Source organism: Solanum verrucosum, unplaced genomic scaffold (assembly GCF_900185275.1).
Source record: "Solanum verrucosum unplaced genomic scaffold, falcon-dt-bn FXZP01001022.1, whole genome shotgun sequence".
NCBI lineage: Eukaryota > Viridiplantae > Streptophyta > Magnoliopsida > Solanales > Solanaceae > Solanum > Solanum verrucosum.
Genome location: NW_026019688.1, coordinates 47,901 through 71,394, shown reverse-complemented (window position 1 = coordinate 71,394; position 23,494 = coordinate 47,901). Strand labels below are relative to the sequence as shown.

At 33.4% G+C, this 23,494-nt stretch overlaps 1 protein-coding gene across 1 annotated transcript; it reads right to left on the bottom strand.

Moving 5' to 3' along the window:
* Positions 1-333: 333 nt before the first annotated feature.
* LOC125838115 (equilibrative nucleotide transporter 3-like) lies at positions 334-2,599 on the bottom strand. Its single transcript, XM_049517206.1, has 9 exons — positions 2,561-2,599; positions 2,368-2,472; positions 2,116-2,271; positions 1,876-2,019; positions 1,691-1,796; positions 1,228-1,406; positions 975-1,135; positions 622-880; positions 334-529 (listed from the first exon to the last, which is right to left on the bottom strand). Exons 1-9 carry the CDS (start codon positions 2,597-2,599, stop codon positions 422-424), a joined length of 1,257 nt encoding a protein of 418 aa, XP_049373163.1. The 3' UTR covers positions 334-421.
* Positions 2,600-23,494: the final 20,895 nt, after the last annotated feature.

Sequence of the window (23,494 nt, the reverse complement as noted above, 5' to 3'; positions counted from 1 at the left end):
TTCACTGGGTATGTTGGTGTTGTAGTATACCTGTTCTAGAGCAAATATTTTTAGCTTTGCTAAAACTCTTGAGTGATAATCTAGACTTTTGTTCGTGCATTTATTGCACATTCAGCATTTTGTATTATATTCGTTAATTTCTTATGACATGTTTTGATTGTTGATGGCATTTTCCTGTCCTTTCTTTGCCTTTATTTTTTTTCCATGATGTGCAATATATATAGTTATATTCATTCCTTGAGAAAATATTGATGATCAAGTAAACTAATTAATTACATCTTTGTGAAGAAAATATTGATGATCAAGTAAACTAGAGCTTCAAAAAAGTTGTAATTTAATGCCAAAAGAGAACATCATATATATACATTGAATGAAATTAGATAACTATTCCAAATTTTGGGAAGTAGCTAAAATGGATGCTTTACCAACCTTTGCCTATAAGCCACAACCAATCTAGAGTTACACCAGCAAATATACCTCCTAAAAGAAACAAAACTAGAAGATTTCCTAGTGCATTTTGCTCTGGTCCCTGTAGGATAAACCCAAAATCAATTTTCACATACATGTATGTAGTCATGACTTTGAATATAAGTGATTAATTAGGGAAAAACATCAACTAACCTTGTAACCTTTTGGTGCACAAGTGAGGACACACACTGTGAGGTGCCCATTACTTACTCCCAACAAGGATGTTAACATAATCATCCATCCTTGATCACCATATTTGGCTGTGAAGTAGAAAGCTGGGACAAATAGAGAACGCAAAAGAATCACTACCATCAGCCCTTTCCGCGATTCCAGCTTTAAGCATTTGATTAGTGGGATGTATCTCCCTATGAGATCCCACACATTGTACATAGCGATAAGGACAAGTGCATACCTATAATATTACAATGAATTTGTACAAACGTAAGAATGAGTTATTGCACATTTATAAAGGTAACGAAAAATGAGAAGAGAAATCACTAATCAACCATGATCCTAAGTTGTGAGATCCAGTATCCTCAGACAAGAATCCAGGGAAAATCGACAATGTTAGAGCATATATCAGAAACAAATCTATTGCATAGTCTATGTTCTGCAATAACAATTCTTTGTTGTTAAGTCGCTCAACTTGTTGAGGATCATGCTCATCCTGCAACAAAATTAACACAAGAGCAACAACGTTAGCACCATGTTGTGTACAAGTTATAATGATCCATCAATTTAAGAAAAAATTGCAATGACCTTTGTTTCTGGTCCTTGTTTGTAAACTCCGGCTGCAGCAAGGTCACTAGCAACTGTCTTTGATCCCTCTGAAGCTGCTTTTGCACGATAGTACTTCACTATTGGTAGCTTAGGGAAGACAAATGCATATAGGAGGACACAAAGCAGCTCAAAGAGTGTGGATACCGCGAAGAACAGAACTGCAGTAGGGAGTTTCAAAAACTTATTGGGGGATAAAAATGGAATAGCATTTTAAGATATAAAATCTTAACAAAAATAAATTCCACTCGTAAATCAATTTATTGGTAGAAATGAGGTGATCATCTAAATGTTTTCAATGCAGTTAGAAGGAAATGAGCACAAGACTATGTCAAAGTCATTTTGCACTTGCCTTTAGCAATTTGGATCATTTGCGAAAGATAAACAGACAAGAATTTATATCAATTGAAGCGGACATAAAACAGCAACATGTTATGACACATACTTGCACCCTTTCGAAGACCGTCCTGTGAATTGTCAAATGCTGCTTTGGTAATTAGTCTTAACGAAGATGTTAGAGCACCAGAGGCAGCCAAGCCAGCAAGGAAAGACTGAAAATAACGTTTTATTAAAACGAGAAATGTATAGAAGGTGAAACAAATGAGAAAGAGATGATGTAAATTAATTAACCTGCAAAAATTCAGGTAACATGAATGAAAGGTCTCCAATCATTCCACCTTGCACATGAGCATCTGCAACTCCAAAGGCACCACTAATGACACATATCCCAATAAAACTTCCTAACCCTCCCTTACCAGAAGTAGCTAAATCCAACTGTTAATTAGTTAATGAGACATAGAAAACCAAATTAGATGAACAATAAAGGAACTACGGAAATGTGAAAGAGAAAAATGAATGCAAATTACTTACAACAAGAACTATGAATGTAGCGATGAAGAAAAGAGTATATCCAAAAAGATTCCTTTTCCTGGTGTTAATTTTTGCTTCATTGTAAGCCAATATTGCAAGTGTTCCCAATGCAAATGGTTGATAAATGAGTGTAAGGACCCTTGAGGGATGGTAATTCTGTGCAAACACCAAATTTCAAACATTATTGTTTGCACATTTCATAATATTACAATATTCAGCTGGTCAAGTAAAACGTGAATAAATTGAAGTTACCGGAAAGAGCGCGATATAGTAGTCCTGAATAGTTAACATACTGTTCCAAGAGAAGAGGCATCCATTGCCCAAAACCCAACAGACAAGCATTGCACCATACTTGCCCTGCAAAACTTGAAACGAATTAGAACAGAGTATTTATATAGTAATCGATCACATGTATGTTACGAAATACGGAAAAAGAAATACGAACCTCAAGTCTAACTGGAGCACTAGTATTACCCTCAGCCATGGCTAGTATTATAGATTGATTCCAGCAGCCGTATGCATTTATCAATATATTAGTTATCAAATTTCATTTTGCATTGGGAGATGATTTACAAGGAAAAAAAAACCTAAAAAGATCTGGAGCAAATCAAAACAAAATAATAGTAGGCCCAAATAAAGCGGATCGATCACATCTCCTAATCCCATTATTAATAAATAAATAAAAACCTAACTACTTATCCCTATCCATATTTATATCTAATCAAACCTTAATTCTAATTTATTTGTCCTATTTCCTTCACATAAATTTAAAAAATATAAATAAGACTTTTGAACCTTTTTCATATAATTAATCTCGTGATTTTAAAAATGTCATATGAAAAATTTAAATTAAAGAGTTGCTAAAAATAGAAAAAGATATACTCCCTCCGTCCACTTTTATTTGTCATAATTTCCTTTTTCAGAGTCAAACTATAATAACTTTGACTAACATTTTAAGACGTATTTTTTCATCATATTGATATGTAAAAAACTATAATTTATAGTACTTTTCATATAGTTTTTGAATATTTAAATTTTTTGTTTAAAATATCGAATTAATGCAATCTAATTTAACTTTTAAAATTATTTAAATTATTTTTTTCAAAAACACAATATAACAATTAAAAATGGAAAGAGCTAGTATTTTTAAAAACACACTAAAAAAAAGAAGAATAAATAAATTGAATCGAAGAGAGTAAAAGAATATACTATATGAAAAAACACAGTACTATATATTAAATGGACCTAAGCAACTGATGCATCTAACTCTTTACCAATAAAAGGATGGTTCTGTTTTTTTATAAACTAGTTGAATGTACATGTTTTGTTCTTATATCACATGTTAGTTAATAAAATTATTAAAATACACTATGTTATACTTATATCTATTTAAATAAATTACATAAATAAATATTATATCTCAATTATGTTAATATCGGTTGGGTGTATATTTATTTTTGTCTCTTTGGCTGTTTTATCATAGTAAATTCTTTATTGTCGACATTGATTGTTTTTTTAAAGTGCAACATATTCATTCATGTGAAATATAATATTGCGAAAAAGTACACTTCAACCTTTAATATAGTTTGACATTATAATTTGTTTATTATAATTACAAATCACAACTATATTTGAATCAATGAATAATTCTTCTAAATTATGATTAAAATATATTTTTCATTTTCTTACAATAGTTTTTTATTTTATAAAAGTATGATTTTCACAAAAGAAGTATTAACTGGAATATATTATGGACAAATATATAATAAACACCTTAATAACATAAATAATGTCAATATGAATGAGAAATAAAATTCTGAAAAAAGAAGAAGCGTGCCTTAAATTCTACTTTTAATCGGCACGAAGTCTCATTGACAAGCTCTACATAAATCTCCCTTAACCTGCATGAAAATTATGAACAATCAATAACTTTATAAAGTCAAAGAAACATATTGATGAGTGAATGTTTTTAAAAAAAAACAATAATATTATTGAAATATTATATCTTTAAGAATTAGCTTTTGTTTTCACCTTGGATACATGTTGATCAGGGGTGGAGCTAGTAAGGGTCCAAGGGTTCATTCGAATCTTCTTCAGCGAAAAATTACATTGTTTATATATGATTAAAATTATTTTATATAGTAAATGTTGAATCCCTTCGACTTTTTTGTGTGTACTTCTTCATATTTTAAACCATTTTAGTGTAAAATTAGGACGAGATATTCCTAGCAACTCAAAATAGAGATATTCCTAGCAACTCAAAATAGAAAAAGAGTTCCGAACTATTCCAAGTAAAACAAAAGAATTTAACTCCGAAACTAATATTTTATAACCCAAAAAGTACTCTTTAACCTCAAGTAAGTTGAAAGTGCTCAAAAATTTGACCTACAATATTTATGACTTTATGTTTAATTTATAAATATACACTCATAACACTGTATCAACATTAAACATTAATTTCTAACTTTTTAGCTAATTTCTTTTACCAATATGTTATATTACATTGTTCAGATAATGAAAAATTTAATGAGCAAAAACTAGTTGATTTAAAATTTAAGTCTTAAATATTAGAAAGGCTTAAGTCATATTGTCACGACTCGAGGCTACACTCTGGACGTGGCCGGCACTCGAGAACCATTGTTAGCCCTCAAGCGAACCCTCATCCTGGCTGACTACAAGCGGTAGACTAACTTGAGCATATATAAGCATAAAATTGAAAAAAATAGTTTAAAAACAGTTTATTGAATCTCAAAACTTTATTGAATATACTTAGTATGAAACATAAGTTTTAAATAAAATATTTGAAACTGAAAGACTCTCCAAGACTGTTTATCTATGAAGCCTCTACTATTAAGAAAGGATGTCGGGACAAGACCCACGACACCTCAAAACTACTCACTGAAAAGTAACTATGAAGTCCTCTGGAATAAAAGGAGGCTCACCAAAGCTAACTAGAGTGTAGAGTGATCTCAACAAAGCGTCTGTTGATTATCATGAATACCTATATTTGCATCATAAAAGGATGCAGGTCGAGTGACATCAGTATATGGAATGTACGAGTATGTAATATGGCTGAATAAACAAATAATTGAACTGAATGACTGAAAGCTACTCAACTGAATCAATACATGAACATGAAGTGAAAACCATTTAAGCTTTACAATAAAATATAGAGAAAAGACATAAAGTCACCACTGAAGTTGTCCTGTATTTTCATAAAGACACCTTAACTTTGGAAGTGTCATGTTACCCCCACAAAACTTTTTAATATCTTTTTAAATGGACCATCTTGATCCATTCCCTCGTCTGGATTGTGACTACGCACATGAGGCGCGTGATGCAATGTTTTCACTTCCATTAACTAGTTTAAAAGTGCCACGTGTCGCTTTATTTCTTTATTATTGATTATTTAATTAATTTACATCATCTTACCTAAATTTAAACTCAAAAGAGCCATTGGTAGCCCTCTCTTCACAATTTCATTTTTTTTCCAAAGCAAGATCAATGTTCGTACTCTCTCTTTGACGAATTCATCATCTTCCCCAAGCGCAATAAGGTGGGAATTTGTTTTCTCTTTTAATTTCCTGTAGAAAGGGTTAATTTGAAGTTTTTTAAGATTTAATTTCTTCTTAATTTTGTGAGTAGGTTTTGATCAAAAATGTCAAATTCAATTTCTTGTTCCTCCAAGAATCTTGACCAAGAAACATCAACAAGGAGATGATTAGCACAAAATGATTTCACCAAGAGAGACAGGAAAATGTGAAGAATTGGGAAAGCTGAGAAATAACAAACGGAAAAAAAAATTCTAGTAAAGAATCGGGCCGGGCTGAACAGGTTGAAAAGAGTGAGCATCACACTCGGCAACCCAAATGAGGAAATGAGTCAAATGACCCATTTACAAAGATATCAAAATGTTTTGTGGGGTGATAGGACACTTCCAAAATTAAGGTGTCCTTATGAAAATACAGGACAACTTCAATGGTGATTTTATGTCTTTTCTCTAAAATATACAATGAAAGCAACATGAAAATAATATACTTTACTTGTGGGGAGTTTCTCTAACCGACAACCATTACCATGATCCTAGCAATGATACAACGTTTCGCCTCACGTTGCCAGGGTCATCCTATATTTTTTCGGGTATAAGCTGATATATTGACTATGGATCCATCTAATTGGCCTTCTACAAGGCAGTGAGGAGTCGCATGAAGAATCACTACTAAAAAACTGTCGAAAAACGACGACCAAAGGCGACGGACTGTGTCGCTTTTTTTGTCAAAATCGACGGAAAAGTGATGCAGTCATGTCCGTCGCTTTTTGGCTCGATGCTTTTCGAAAAGCAACAGACTGCATCACTAAAAGGCGACGGACTCCGTCGCTTTTTTAAATTTTCATTTTTTAAAAATTTCCAAAAAGTGACGGAGCTCGTCGCTTTTCTGGAAATTTACATTTTGAAAATCCCAGAAAAGCGATGGACTAAAGGACCCTGTCCGTCTCTTTTCTGGAAATTATTTTTTTGAAAAATCCAGAAAACTACGGACTAAAGGACACCGTCCGTCACTTTTCTGGGTTTTTTAAAAAATAAAACCCAGAAAAGCGACGAACAAAACCACCATGTCCGTCACTTTTTCTGCAATTTTTTTGACAGCAGAAATTGGCTGCCCACCTGCAAATGCAATTCAATTCAGCCCAATCAAACACACAACATTATGAAGAAGCTACACAAAACATAAAACAACAAACTTAAATTAACATTCAAAAGTATCTAAATCAGAATTTAAAGACTTATAAAGTCTTTCAAAATTCGTTTCGAAATTCGTTTCAAAAAGTTCATAAAAGAGACCTAAACTAGGAGTGCTATCTACAAAATCATCATCCTCGTCACTATAGTCGTCGGTGTCCTCGGCAGGAGAAGATGTAGTGGGTCGACGAGCGAGATTCAGCACTTGTTCTTTGATTTTCTAAACGGTCACACTCATGCTTTGTTGTTCAGCTACTCTTCTCCGCTTCGACTTTGCCAATGTCGATGTAAGCTGTGCTATTTGAGCCAACATAGCAGCAATTTGAACACCGTCAAGTGCCTCTGGCTTGACGTGACGATCCAATACCTTGTAAGCCTGATTGGAGTCGTCTTACATCATTTCGAGATCCTAGACCATAGACTCTACCCTTGTGTGTCCCCCCTACGAATTTTTCTGTTCAAATTTGGGAGGACAACTCAAGTGTCATTTGGACCGAACTATCTATATTTGTTCAGCGATGTACTGATGAAACTCATTATGAATATTAAATATAAATATTGACATCAATATATATATATATATATATATATATATCATAAATATATTCACTATTAATAAATATTATTCATATTAAATAACTTACAAAAGTTAGTTCGATCCTTTCCTCCACCCACACATCTGAATCCGGCTCATTTTCTATCTTCTTCACATGAGTCTTCTTGAAAACCTCCGGTCTAATGGGAGTGCGCCCCAATTTTTTTTCCTTTAAATAAAAACTAAAATTTATAACGATATATATGAATCAACTAATTATTTATTTAAAAGTTTGAATTAGAACTTACCATCTCTCTTGTAATTGTTCCAATGGTCTTTGCACCTTCGGTGTGCAACGAGCCACCCTTAAGACTGCCTCTAACCCTTTCGACTTTTTTTGACATTGCCTTAAACTTATATGTGTTCCAATACTGACGCATTTCATCAAAAATATGAGGCAACATCCAACCCGGACGTTGATCAGTATCCCAATCTTTCTTTAGTCAACTAGATAGTCTCGCGGATGCCCTCCTCTTAAATGTGATCGCAATAACCAAATTGTACCTCGACTCCCAAGTACACATAGTCTGGAAAAAAAATTGAATAGCGTTAATTAGATCGATAGTAAAAAAAGTAAAGTATACTAAAATTATTAAACTTAACTAAAAAATATATACCTTAAATTCATTAAACATCTCTTGGCGTATACTGTTTGGAATCTCGCTCCAAAAGTGATAAGCCTATGTATAAAGTCTTCTAACACAGTCTTTTAAAGTCCGGGCAGCATCCTTTGTAGGATGTCACCTGCAAAACACATAATAAATATGGTAGTTCATGAATAATATATTAAAGTATAAGAAATAAATAAAATAAACTAACAAATAGATAACAAAACAAACTTACGATGATCCATCCGGCTCAATCATGACTCTACCAAGTCTGTCCTTCTGGCCAGGACCTAGAGCTAGCATCTCATCATCTAGTGTAGCACTAGGTGCAGCTGTAGATGAAGGTGATACACCAGGATGCACAAAACACTGACTCAATGAAGGCGTATCGCTCATAACATATGATTGCTCATTACTAGAATCTCCAATCATCATGGCAGATAACTGAGAAGATGTACCTGTGGGAGATGGAGTACCATCCAATATCCTACTTGCCGATAAGGGTTGTGGTCGACGAATAGCCTGTAAAGGTATGTCATCGTAGCGCTGTGGAGGCAATGCCAGTGAAGTAGAGGAAGCACCGACTGGTCGACGATAATTAGGATAATATGCCTGAGGACCCGCCGTACCAAACAGAACAGCAAATAAATGAGTATCATGGTTGATGCGCTCTGGCGCAAAAGAAATAGATCCTGGAATATCCTCAGGATCTATGGGTCTCCAGACTTCTTCTTTTTAGCCTTATTAGTCTGGCTAACTCCAAGATGCTCGCAATGTCTATCACCATCACCGCATGATGACATCTGTATGCAAATTTACATGTATAATATATAAAAATCATAAATTAAATGAAATTAGCAAAATAAATTAACTTACATATATACTAGCTTTCATTCTACTACTATTCCTCCTCGCTTGTTTCAATTCCATCATTCTCCCATTCTTCCTCCTCAGTTTTTTCATTTTCATTATCGTCCCATTGTTTGTTATCAAATGATTCATTTTTCTCATTCTCGGATATTTCTTCCTCAACATTCATTATCTCATCATCAGATACTTCTTCTAATATGTGTTGAAGATGTTGTAATGTAGTTTCCAATTCAACATCAACTTGTTGATGAACAATTGCAACATCATTTTGATACGCCACATCTAAGACATTGTCAATTTCAATTATTTCTACATGCTTAGTTTTATAACAAACTACCAATCATCTTTGTCTCTACGTAATGAATATGGAGCGTAATACACTTGTTTAGCATTTTGTGCAATAATAAAAGGATCATAACTTATGTATTTCCTGGTGTGTTTAACTTCAATTATATTATGTTAATGGTCCACCTTTGTGCCTCTATGTGATGGGTCAAACCACTCACACCGAAATAATACAATCTTCTTCTTAGGCCAACCTGAATATCTCACTTCAATAATCTCATGAATGACACCATAATATTCAATAGTTTGGCCAGTACCATCAACATCACCTTGTATGTAGACACCGCTATTATTTGTTTCTTGTTCCTAGAAACTTCTTCAGTTTGAAACTTAAAACCATTGACACAATACCTATTCATTATCTGTACTTGAGATTCAGGTCTAAGTGTTACTTCTTTCACTAATTGCAAATGTTGGACACTTGAGTATTCATCGTAAACCTACGTGATTGTTCTTTCTAAACTCATGATCCATTGGCAAGAACTGGCGATGACAATCAAACCATGTATTTTTTCTGCCATACTTTAAAGTGAATGCCTTACTATTTTCCATGCAATACGGACATGCTAGCTTTCAAGCTGTCATCCAACCAGACAACATCTCGTATGCAGGAAAATCATTAATAGTTCACATTAAAGAAGCACGCATAATGAAATTATGCTTAGTTGATATATCATAAGTCAAAACGCCTTCAAACCACAATTGTTTGAGCTCATCTATCAATGGTTGTAGATAGACATAAATCAAACTTTTTTTTTATTACGGGGACCTGAAATAACACAACTTAGAAAAATGTAGGAACTGGTCATGCACATTTCAGGAGGAAGATTATACGGAGTAAGAAATATCGGCCAGCATAAATAAGGCGAAGCAGCATTAGAGAATGGTGTGAATCCATCTACACACAACCCCAATTTAACATTTCTTGGTTCACTAGCAAAATCAGGATATACATTATCAAAATGCTTCCATGCTTCACTATTAGATGGATAAGACAAGACACCCGACGACCTTCTATATTCACGATGCCATCTCATATGTGGGGCAGACCTTATTGATGCATAAAACCTCTTTAACCTAGGAATAAGAGGTAGATAATCTATCGCCTTAACTGGGACCATCTTTCCAGCCGGAGTCCTCTTATAACGAGCATGTCCACAAAACTTACAATTTTCTAATTCACTATCAGTCTTGTAAAATAACATGCAACCATTAACACAACAATGAATTCTATCATACGTCAATCCTAACTTGGAAACCAAATGCTTTGCTTGATAGAAGTTCTTAGGTATGTTAAACTCCGGATTAACTAGTTCACCCAAAAGATCAACCATTGAGTCAATTGTCGCATTAGGAACATTCCAATATGATTTAATATTCATTAATCTAATCGCAACTAACAAGGCTGCATGCAGACTCCCTTCATATAGTGGACGACTAGACTCTTCTAATTGATCATTGAAGCGTTTTGCTTTTTCATTAGGAGCTTCATCAAAATATTGTTCGGGTTCCATCGCACCTTGAATCCCGAAAGCATCATTGATCATTTCATGAACCCTATCATGTTCAACCCTAATTTGGCCATATGGTGCAAGCATATTACATTCATCCACAAGCATCGAATTATAAAACATATCATTCAATCCATCTCTTTCTCCATGATCAATCCATACAAAAAATCTAGGCTTAAATCCATTACGGTACAAATGAACCATGATTGTATCCGGTTCAAACACCTGCATGCACTACAAAGACACCTAACCAATCCATTATTCTTGAAAATGTCAAGTGTCATTGTATGTTCAATAAAATCTCTAACACCGTCAATAAACTCAGGTTTCAAACCAACATCAGTTTCATAATGCATATTATGCATCCACAAACGATGATCCATCTACAAAAATATAGATATTCAACTATATTATAATTAAATTTAATAATAATTTTACTACATTAATTAATTGTTAATATATATTTATAGTAATTAATTGTTTATATATATATATATATATATATATATATATATATATATATAAAATATAATTAATTAATTAGTACATAAATACTACATTTCAAGATCTACAAAGTGCAAGCTTAATTAATTCATAAATTTTAATTAAGTTTAAGATTTCAAATAATTAATTATATTAATTCTAATTAAGTTCAAGTTATTATAAATTAAGTTCAAAGTTTTAATTAAGCTCACGTATATTAAGGTCAATAAGATTTTAAGTACTTAATTCAAAGTTCAAATTAAGTTCAAGTTCTAATTTATTAACTTCAAATTAAGTTCAAGTTCTAATTAAGTTTAATTATTAAGTTCTAATTAATTAAGGTCATCAAGAATTAGTTATATTCAAGTTCAAGTTCTAATTAAATTCAAGTTCTGAGTTCAATTAGTTCAAGTTCTAAATTCAAGTTAATTCATATCTAATTTCTTAACTTAATTATATATAAACTTCTAATCCATGAATTGATTATATTCAAGTTCAAGTTCATATCAAAGTTCTAAAATTAATAAAATATAAACTTCAAATCCAAGAATTAGTTTTATATATATATATATATATATATATATTCAAGTTTTAATAAGTTCAAGTATTCAATTCAAGTTCATATCTAATATATTTCTAAACTTAGTTATATATTCAAGCTAATTAGTTCGAAGTTTAAGTTCAAGTTAATTCTAATTAATTCAAGTTCATATCTCTAATCTATAAAATTAGTCATATATAAACTTCTAATCCAACAATTAGTTATATATATATATTCAAGTTCTAATTCAAAAAAATCCTCATATATTCATTCATGGCATTCAAACATTCATCATATATATTCATGATATTCAAACTTCATCAATACTAACTTCTAACTTCAAATTAACAATTTACTAACTAACAATCATCAAATTTACAAAAATCCCAATTCACAATCAAATTAAAGATTTTCAAATTCAAACCAGTACTTAAATAAAAAAAACCTAATTCATTTGCTAACAAACACAACCAATCATTCAATAAAATACAAATTCAATAACTAATTAAAAAAATCAAACATACCACAAATTGGAAAAACTATTAAAAACTAATTTGATGAAACCCTAGCCTTAAATTAATGGAGAAAGAGACAATGGAGAGGGAGGGCAGCAGCAGCAGCGGGGACAGTAGCAACAGCGGCGTCGACAACAATTTTAGAGAGAAGGAAGAGAAGGAAAATGGGGAAAATCGTGTCTGGTATATGCAAATATTTTAAAGAAAGCGATGGACAACGTCTCTTTGTCTGTCGCTTTTTTAAAAAAAATGGTTGACCAACATTTTGACCAAAAAATGACGGACTAAGAGACATTGTCCGCCACTTTCTTAAAATATTTGACCATATATTTTGACCAAGAAGCGATGGACATAAAGATGTCGTCCGTCACTTCTTTAAAAAATAATTAAACAATTAAAAATTAATAAAAAGTGACGGACGGTGTGGCTTTTTTTTAATTTAGAAATAATTATTTTTAATAAAAAGCGACAGACTGGATCGCTACCTATATAAAATAAACTTCGCAAAAAAAAAAATGATGGACTAAGAGATGCCGTCCATCGCTTTTTGTAAAATAATTTAAAAAATAATTTTTTTTATTTAAAAATGATGGACGGTGTGGCAATTGGTGTCGCTTCAAAAGGCGACACCGTATGTCGCTTTTTCATCCGTCACTTTTTGACAGTTTTTTAGTAGTGAATCAATGTTATCCTATCCTATGAGACTTCCAAATTATAAATGACTCTAACCTAACTCGGTGCTCGATACTATTCTCAAAATAATTAATATAATTTTGTGCTCAATTAACCCATTACAAAGAATGGGCTTCTTACATTACTTGAAATACTTTTCAAAACATGAGACGTGTTTACCTTCTTGAAAACATGCACTTATGAACTTATCTTTCAAGTCTAATAATTAACATAGGTACATATGTATATATATAAATAAAAAACATTAGAAACTCTTAAGTCTTTATGAAATAGAACCTTTAAAGTTTTTTCTCAAAACTCATCTTTACTTCCTCAAAACTCAGTTTAAAATTCAAGTGTTGGCTTTGAAAAAACTTCTCAAGATTTATAACTCAAAATAGGGTTCATGCTGAACTATAGACACGAACAAATCAACTCAAGGATCTCAATAAAAATATAGAAACTCAATACTTAGGAATAGAATTTCAAAAGAATTAGGAATTCAAGAACTCAAAATCAATTTATCTCAAGAATACTCAAATCTAGGGGTAGAATCCTAGATTTCTCTTTTACTAATTTGAAAGTAGATGTAGGGCGTGAGGATGAACTAGTCCAACACTATGATAGGCTTACATACCTGGAAGAACAAGGTTCTTGAAGAATCTTGAAGAATAACTTGATTAGAATCTTTGAAACTCTAGATTGAAGGAGAAGAACTCAAGAAAACCTTTTGTGAGATTCTTGAATTAGTTTCTTGAAATCTCTATGGCTAAGAATTATAATTTCATTAGTGATTCAAAATTGTATGGAGGAATTTGAGTTGTAAAGAATGAAATTCTCGGAGAAGAACTTACCTTGAAGAAGAATATTGAAAGAGATGGAAAGAATCTTGAATGAAGTCTTCTACTTTGATTGTTCCTTAGGGTTTTACCTTAGGGTTTGAGAGAGAAGAGAATAATGGATTAAGAGATAAAAATCTGATTGGTTTAGGTCCTTAATTAGTCAAGAAATTCATTTAGGGTTTTCTTAGAGGTAAAAAGACAAAAACGACCCCTTCTAATGTTTTTCTGTCGGCTAATTCATCACAGCCTGTATCAGGTTACTAAAATGGTCATAACTTTTCAGTCAAAAATTGAATTGACGCGAAATTGTTGGTGTTGTAAAGTAGATTCAAAGACCTTTAATTTGATAGGTTATAGGCCACGTAATTCTTTATATTCTAAGAGATATGGTCGTTTGAAGTTGACCCAAGTAGAATCTTACTTTAACTTAATCGATAAGGAAACTTTCAACTCTACTTTGTGCTAGGGGATTCTAGTGACCTTAATTCATATATTAATCCTTCCCACACGAATTTACCTTTACACATATGAGTAATTTATGAATGACCCGATATGACTCTACAAGTAAATGAAGAATGGTTCGAGTCTTAACTTAGAAATTTTTGAGGTGTTACACATATGATGCCCCTTAAAGTTGTCCGCATATTTCAGTTAGATACCTTAACTTAGGCTAGTACCTATTGAACACTTTAATCTTAATAATATTATACATATTTAACACAAAATGAAAATCAGTTGAAACACAAAAGTGTGTATTTCTCAAACACAAATACATAGCTAATGAACCAATGAAATCATGACACGTGGAAATTGACCCAAAAGAAAATTTAAAACTTTATTTACACAATTCAAACAACATTTAAAAAAAACAAAAAAAATATTTTAAATCAACCCATGCCATGCCCACGCCCCGAGCCTACACCCTGGACTTGGCCGAAACTCGAGAACCATTACTAGTCCCTAAGCGAACCCTTGGCCTGACTGACTACTTAGCGGAAGACTTACTCAAGCAAAATGGGAACTCCAAATGCAAAAATTAACTCAAAATATCTCAATAATAACTCAACTCAGTAAATGTCTCGAAATGCTTAAATAAACATAATTAAGTAACTCAAAGTCTCAAAACATCAATAAGGGAAGTAGTGGGAGACTCCTCAACTTCTAACTATTTATAAAACCTCTAATACTACGATAGTTATTGGGACAGGACCCTCGACAACTTAACAAAGAAGAAATGATAATGTGAAGCCCTCTGAAAAGCAAGGAGGCTCACTAAAGCTACCTGGAGTGCAACTGGTATCAATAAAGCTCCGATTGATGAACTTGAACACCTGTATCTACATCATAAATAAGATGCAGGTCGAATGACGTCAGTACATTGAATGTACGAGCATGCAGGGGAAACTGAAACATAGATAACTGAACTGATAACATGGGGTGACAATACTTACCTCAACTCAACTCCAATATGACAACAATAATAAGAGATGCAATAATAAAAGCTTTTAAAATAGTAGATATCAACTCAAAATGTATAAAAATACAACTCAAAAGTCTTTTCTATGATGATTGCATAACTTTTTACGCATTGCTATGATAACTCCTTACGCATTGCTATCATACTTGGTACATTCTTTGTACTAACGCATACTCTTGCCTACATTGTTTCACTAATGTAGGGTCCGACGCTCCTATTCCGCATCCTCGTGGCTAGCGATCACATTAGTAGCTTTTGAAGATTGGTGAGTCCTTATGTTCCGAAGATCGAACCATTTATTCTTATTGTCTTTACTTTTACATATTGTATGTGATGTATGGGTTACGTCCCAATCACTCTTGATGGACTAGATGGCCTTGAGACAATGTTAGACTTCCGCTTCGTTTTCTTGTCAAACATCTATGATATAAACTGTCTTTTGAACTCTTTAATTCTATTATCTTATATGATGTATGCTAAGTGGCGTGTGTAGGGCCTCTCGGGGTATTATACGTCATGTCACGTCTAGGGTGTACTTTGAGTCGTGACAAATTCAAATACTAATCCAAGTTTAAACATCATAGAGTAGCTCGTTAAATCTTGAATCAAGTCTAAGTGAGAAAACTTTTCATCAAGTCATGATCCCTTAAGCATGAGAAAAAACCTTTCACAATTCACTGATACTTATCTTAAATCAACGTAGATCATAAATCATTTCTTTTCATAAATCATGTATAAGTTTTATGAAAAGGTCATTTATTGATTCATATCTTCTTAATAAATTCATGTAAATTAAGGTCCATAGTCAAAATCATGATCAATGCATGGGTTCATATGGAATTGATTGGAAAACATATAATTGAATCTAACTAGTGGTGACAAATGGGCGAGTTGAGTCAAATTTCGGCAAGTTGAAGATGGGTCAACATAAAATGGGTAATAATTCAACCCATCCATATTTGATATGGGTAAAAATGGATTGGATAACAAATGAGTTGGGTAAAATACTAGTTTACCCATATTTTCATGAGTAAATAGTACTTTACTTTAGAATTCAACATGGAGAAAATATTTTAGTCTTTTTTTAGATGAAAAATGTTGAAAATACTTCATTTAGTTTTATTATATTATATCATAAAAGTAAAAAAAAAAAATCATGTAACTTTTCATTATAAAATAAATTTATGTAATAACAAGGGGAAAATATTTTTAATTTCAAAGTAAATCAATATTTGCATTTTAGGACTAAAGCATGCTTAATGTACTTTAAGCAATGTCAATACTAATACATGATTTGCTTATTTTACACTATTATTTATTATCCAATATAAAATTAAACAAATAAAAAAAATATAATTATAATTAACAAAAGTACATTTAAAATATATATTTTTGGAGGGCCAAAGACTGCACCTTTTCAATTATAGAGAAAAATAATTAGTTCTATAGAAGAACATAAAAAGGAAGAGAAGTTACAATATTTTTAGTGATATCATGAATTTTGAGTGAATAAACCTTAGAAGCTTAACCCATTTGGCTAATCCATATTTTACCCATTGTTTAATGGGTTGATTATGGCTATCAACCCATATTTTACCCATGTAAAAAATCACTCACCCAACCCATTAAAATATGGGCGGGTTGGACATGGGCTCATTTTACCGGCACTAAATCTAACTAATCATATTATGATCAAAATCAAATAATTGAATCCATACACATAGAACCCATGAGGAATTGGATGAAAACCTAACCAATTGAATTGAAATTAAATTGGAGAATTGAAGAATCTTTAGGGACTCAATGGGTGAATGGATGAAGCCCTAACCAATGATGAAGAAAAGATACTTGAACTTGAAGAACCCTAACTTTTTCTTCCTTGATCTAGAGAGAGAATTTTGGAGAAAACCTTGGAGAGAATTTATGAATTTGATTGAATGAGGGAGTTAGAGAAATTTTTAAGGGTGAAAGGTAGTTATATGGCTTAGAATTAGGGTAAAAACAACGCAATATAGGCATTAACTACATAGGAAAAGACCCAAATACCTTTTTAAAATAACTGTCGGACAAACCTACGATTGTGACCTGCAGTCCGTAGAAATTTCTATGGTCCGTCTTGGTCAACTGTAAAACCAATTTCAAAAACTCATTCAATTATTTCCCACGAGACCATTCTACGGTCCATCAAAATTCTTAGGTTCGTAGATGTCACGACCCGAGAGCACCCTCAAGTCGCGACACGTCGTACTCGACCTCTCGGAGGTCTAATACAAGCCTCTTAGCATTCATTCATCGCATAGACACTAAAAACCATAAGAAATTTAGAACTTTCTTCACACACGAAGAATACTTTCATTAATAAGCAAGCGGAAGACTTTTAAAACATCTAACTTTACAATATATATGTCTCATAAACCATCTAATACTTTGGAGTACAACATAGGGACTAAGCCCATACAAGACTTAAACAAAAATACTAGAAATACATCAAAAGGAACATGTAGGGTATTGTCCTCGAATCTATGAGCACTCACCAAGCCTTCATCTTCAACACTTAGAAACCTATCAAGTAGCCATGACAGGTCACCATCTCCCAATCCCTACACTTTAGTAAAAAAAAAAAAGGAAAGCAAGGGGTTAGCACAATTAAGTACTAAGTATGGAGACCATGCAAAAACATGCACAACGGACATTTACAAGGAATGTATGCTTTCATATCATTTTGATAAAACCTCCACTTCACAAGTATAAGAGACATAATACAAGTCAACATTCATATATAAGACCATAGCCAACCATACACATACTCAACATATATCCATATACAACCCATGCTTAACTTTAAAAGAACACATGCCATTTCATTGCCGAAAGCCTTTTAGTCAACAAGTACAGATTTTTAGACGGGCATCTTAGAATAAGAAAGGATTGTTCCTGATCCGGAATTTGCAACACAACATAAGTAGAAGCATGCTATGCTAGCATAGAATAGTTGTACCGAGTGAAAACTTCTTTTCTTAGGATGAACAGTATAAAGAAGTGACCACCCATACAACCTCTTCAAGCACACTTAAGTGTTCCTCAAGATTACCTTAGATAAGGACATTTCCTTTACAACATAACATCAATAGACCAACATTCTTTAAGAAACCATTTAGGAGACATTCAAGCACATAAGGGGACTTTCACATAATAGTCGTTAGACTTAGGGAACTAACTTTAGTATCTTCTAGGCCTACTTGTTCCATGTATAGGTAGCATCTCATACTACTACCTACACTTTGTAGAACCTATCCAATACTAGAGTGCACATCCCATATGATGGGAATAGGCATAACCGACATAGACCATACTATCTACGTATGGAATCCGGAGTCTATTCTACTCCGTGGAGGTTGTTCTACTTGCTAAGGGTAGAACTAGTAAGCAACCCATGTAGGCACATGGTTTAGGGGATGTCCAAGGAAGTTCATTATGCCTAATCTCATACTCAACTAGGCCACCTTCCTAACCATATCCACTCGGTGCTAGCCTTATTTCCCATAGAGTATTCAATCACATATGTACTTAGAGAGGGTTCCTTTTCAAGTTCAACCAACTCATAGTACCTCTTCCCAAGAAGGGCCCCATTTCTTAGTCATAGCCAATCAAGGTTCATAAGGATAACTCATTTAACTTTCTTAGATAAGGATCCTCATGCCGTTCCAGCTCCATCAATCTCTAAGTCTATTATTTCACTCAAGAAGGGAACATCGCCCTAAGGCCCATCTTTCAAGGTTATCGATTTACTTAGAAAAGCTAGACTTATGAAAGAGCACCATTTCTTAGTTCTGTCGATTCAAGTCTTGGCCTAGAATTTCTCTTTTAGCATTTATAGAAAGGGGACCATTTCTTAATTAGTTCTTGCCCACTTCACACATTCATGCATTCAAGATTTTAAGTAACAAGAAGAGACACTTTAGTCTACTAATCAAGTCACAACACTATCATCTGAGGACACTTCATAATCCAACATCATCACATATATACATCATGAGAAATCATACTTTAGATCACAATGCTATCCACTTTACATAGGATCGTCACAAGATCGCATAAACTCATTCACATCATATCTTCACATATAGCTTCACATAAAACTTTACATATAGCTTCATATAGAACTTTACATATAACTTCATTTATATATATATATATATAAAATAACACAACAATACAACAATACTCATATAATGCCCTCCATGGCCACAATCATAATTCAAAAGCAACAAGCAACACTTCCACCAAAGGTTGATCCAACCTAAGAAGCAATTATAGAAATATTAAGAGATCAAACCATCTTACCACCTTTCAAAGGCCATAAGCCACAATACTCAGTTCCATGCCAATTATACAATATTCATCAAGTTAGGTCAACTTACCCTCTTTCCATAGCTATCTTAATCATCCTCATATTCCAACAATTAATCAATACAATAACAATGATAATAACAACATTCAACTATACAAGCTAAGCTAAACAATATCCAATAACCAATATAAAGGCTAAATCCTAATTTATGACCATTCAAGGCTACTACCTCACATTATACAATTCAATAACAATTCAACATAGCTAAGATCATATAAGAACAGCCCACATCAAACCACTCAATAATCCTTCATCAATTACTCAAAATCAATAGGCACACTTTAGGCCAAATTTAGAGAATTTGAGAAGACATGGGTTCATGAAGATTTCTTTCTTAAAACCATCAATAATCATTAATAACAACATAAAACATCATTTAAAATCAATTAATGCAAGAACCCATGCTAGAACTGAAATTAGGTTTGTTTTGAGTTTTCGAACAACTTTTGAAATCTTTTGAATTGACTCTTTGATTGAAGAAGGAATCAAAGATGAAGAGTCCCCACACCTTAATCTTCAAGAACCAAACGAAATTGAAGAAGAAACACCATGAAACCGTCAACCCTAGCTTGACTTAACCTTGAGCTCCAAAGGAGTTTCTAGAGAGAAGACTTTGGGAGAGAAAGGAAATAGGGTTTTGATTTGGGGTCTAAAGAGAGTAAATGACTTGTTCAAAGACTTAAAACCTCATATATTTATCATATAAACCATTTAAAATCAACCCCAAATAATAAACAGTTAAAACAAAATTACTTAAAAACCCCTCACTAGGGCATCCCCGTCAGGGACCAAGGAAGACTTTACGGACCGTGAAGGGGGACCACGGCCCGTGAAGGTGCCCGTGGTCCCTAGGCAGTAGCTCCCCTAAGGTTTGCCAACCTCCAAACGGCCAAGGAAACTCTAAGGCCATCTCTACGGACCGTCATCATCACCACAACCCGTCAAACGGGTTGTGAAGAATTTCCAGCCTGACAGTGCTTCACTATTTTGGGCATAACCTTTTACTCCGAGATCGGAATTAGGCAAACTCGATGGCGTTGGAAAGGGGACTCAAAGATCTTTAATTGGATAGGTAATGGACCACCTAATTCGTTTTGAGCTATGAGATACGACCATTTGAAATTGGCCCTCACTTACTTAGGTAGACTTCTGGACAACAGCAAAATGCCAATTGACGGCCACCATCCACGGACCGTGGATGGATTGACGGCCCATCCTGGCTGCTCGTCAAAAGGTTCAGAGAGGGTGTTGGGGAGGCTTTGGTGAGGAGACTAAGTCTCAACTCACGAAGCCAATCCACACCCCGTCATTGGGGCTCGTGGATGGCTGCTGTTTTTTTGACAGCTTTTAGGTCAACGCTTGAGTCCTCTTCAAGGACCCTTAGGGTGGTCCTTTGGGAGACGTACCCGCACGTTTAAACCCCGAAACCCATGTTCAAACCCCTAGGGTCATCCCCACATGCTTCACACCAACACACACTGATTTAGACCATAAACACCACATGACCAACCATCAAAACACATGAGAGGCTCTAGTTCACCTAGTTCATTTTTTAGGGTCGTCACAGTAGACTATATCCGTAGAACTCAACTTTCACTCTAAAATTTCACCAAATCTGGAACATTTCTACAATCCGGAGAACTAATTATGACACGTCAAAACCTTCCCTAGAACTGAGGTCCTAAAACAAATATCTAAATCAATACCTGTCAAACTTCCTACGATTCGTCTTGTTCGTCTGTAGGTCTAATTTCAGAAACTTAATTTTTCAAAAACTTATCTCCAAGTCTACGACTCCCTTCATACGGTCCGTAGTTTGAACTCGTAGAAACTTGTTTCAGTCAAATTTTTTCCATTTCCCTTTTTCTTTTGACTTTTCAACTTTTGAGGTATTACATAATGAGACAGCACTGATGTAGGAAAGCTTCACATACCATGGATGTGTTGAAACAAGAAGGGGTCTCCACTGTGAAAAAGCTGATTAAACAAGTTGACTCCCTCAAAGTCGGAGCTATATCCTCCAACACTAAGCTTGTTGTTTCTATCCAGACTTCCTACTCCGACTTCTCAAAAAATGTGGAGCGTTCCTACAATACCTTATGTAGAAATGTTCTCAGCACTCTTCATTACTTCCGCGATGATTGTTAATCTTCTTCATTCTTTATTTTTTTGTCCATTTAAGACAATATTCTCTTTGGGTCTGTCGCCATGTTTATTACTCTATAATTCGGGGTTTATATGTCCTCTTAAAATGCTCTGCTGCCTATCTAACCTACTATCTACATATTATCTATGTTTTTCTTAATAGGTTTATGTGTGTTTCTATTCTCTTTGTATATGTTTTTTTTATCATGCCAAAGAGGAAGAAATCTAGCACAAATTCATATCAAATTATAGAAAAGGGGAGCTTCACACTTAAAAAGAATTGTCTCTCTAGAGCTTTAGTCTCTTTCATTTATGTATTAATTATCACTATCAAAAAGGGGAGATTGTTAACCCTATGTGATTCATATTAGTTTTAATAACGACTATTAACCTAAAATGTCCCCACAGGAAAAGAAGAACGCAAGATACAAGGATGATTCAAAAGGATAAGAAGCACGTCAGTTACAACGACGATTACAAAGGAAAGAAAATAAATCAAAAATAATAGAAACCTAATCAGGGAAGTAAATCATGGACTAATCAAATCAGTCAAAGATCAACTCATCCATCCAGATGAGTAAATAATGATAAAAGCAAGGAATAATCAAGGAAGAAATCATTATGATTTCACCAAGAAATCCGCAAACCAAGATTAGAGGAGACGATCATAAAATCAAAACACAAGAAAGGAAATGCCACAACGGAAAAGAAGAAGATATGAGAGAAAATTAACTAGAATATCAAGAAAAGAAAAATCTTATTGCACGCATGAACATATTTGATATGGACATGCAATCCGCAATTATTCTCAATCAAGGAATCATTACAAATTTTTGATTGAATGAAACACATTTGGATTTTCCTTTTGGAGTATAAAACAATTATAAGAAGTTTGCGCATTTCACTTGAACTTATGTACTATCTTTCTTTTATCCTTCATAAAAAACATTGTACTCTGTCAGTCCACAATTGTAATGGGGAAGAAAGGAGAAAGAAGAGATAAATGTGACTTATACAAATAGAGGTTATGTCTATAAAGTAAATCTAATAGAAGTCAAGAACCACAAATATTGTAACCACAAGTCTACGAGAAGTTCTAAAAAAAACCCTTATAATGCAAGGGGACTGGATTAGGAACCACTCTTTATCATTTACTTTTGTGCTTTATATTTGCTTATCGTCTGTCATACTAACCCGCAGAAAAATCGATAAGTAATTGACTAAGGAAGAGTTTTTTAATTCATCCCATCTTAACTTTCAACTCTTTGTGGAAGTAAGCTTCTACTATTTTGTTACACACACATCCAATGTTTGAAAAAAATAAGTTGATGCCAGCAAAAAAAAAGAAAAAGAAAATACAATTCAAGAAAGTTGGCAAAAGAAATAGGATTTTATCTTATTTTAAACCCAAATTGGAAAATATGGGACTATTTTGGCTTTTTTCTTAAAAAAGAAAACAAAATTATTCAAGGAAGTTTGCTTCTGCCCCGGCAAGCACATTATATTTTTCTCCAATGTCATCTACTGTTTCTTTGCTTTTCTGCCTTTCTGCTTCACATATTATCTTTTCCTTCACACATTTCCTTGTTTCTTTTTCAATTTATCTTGGCAAATCAATGAGGG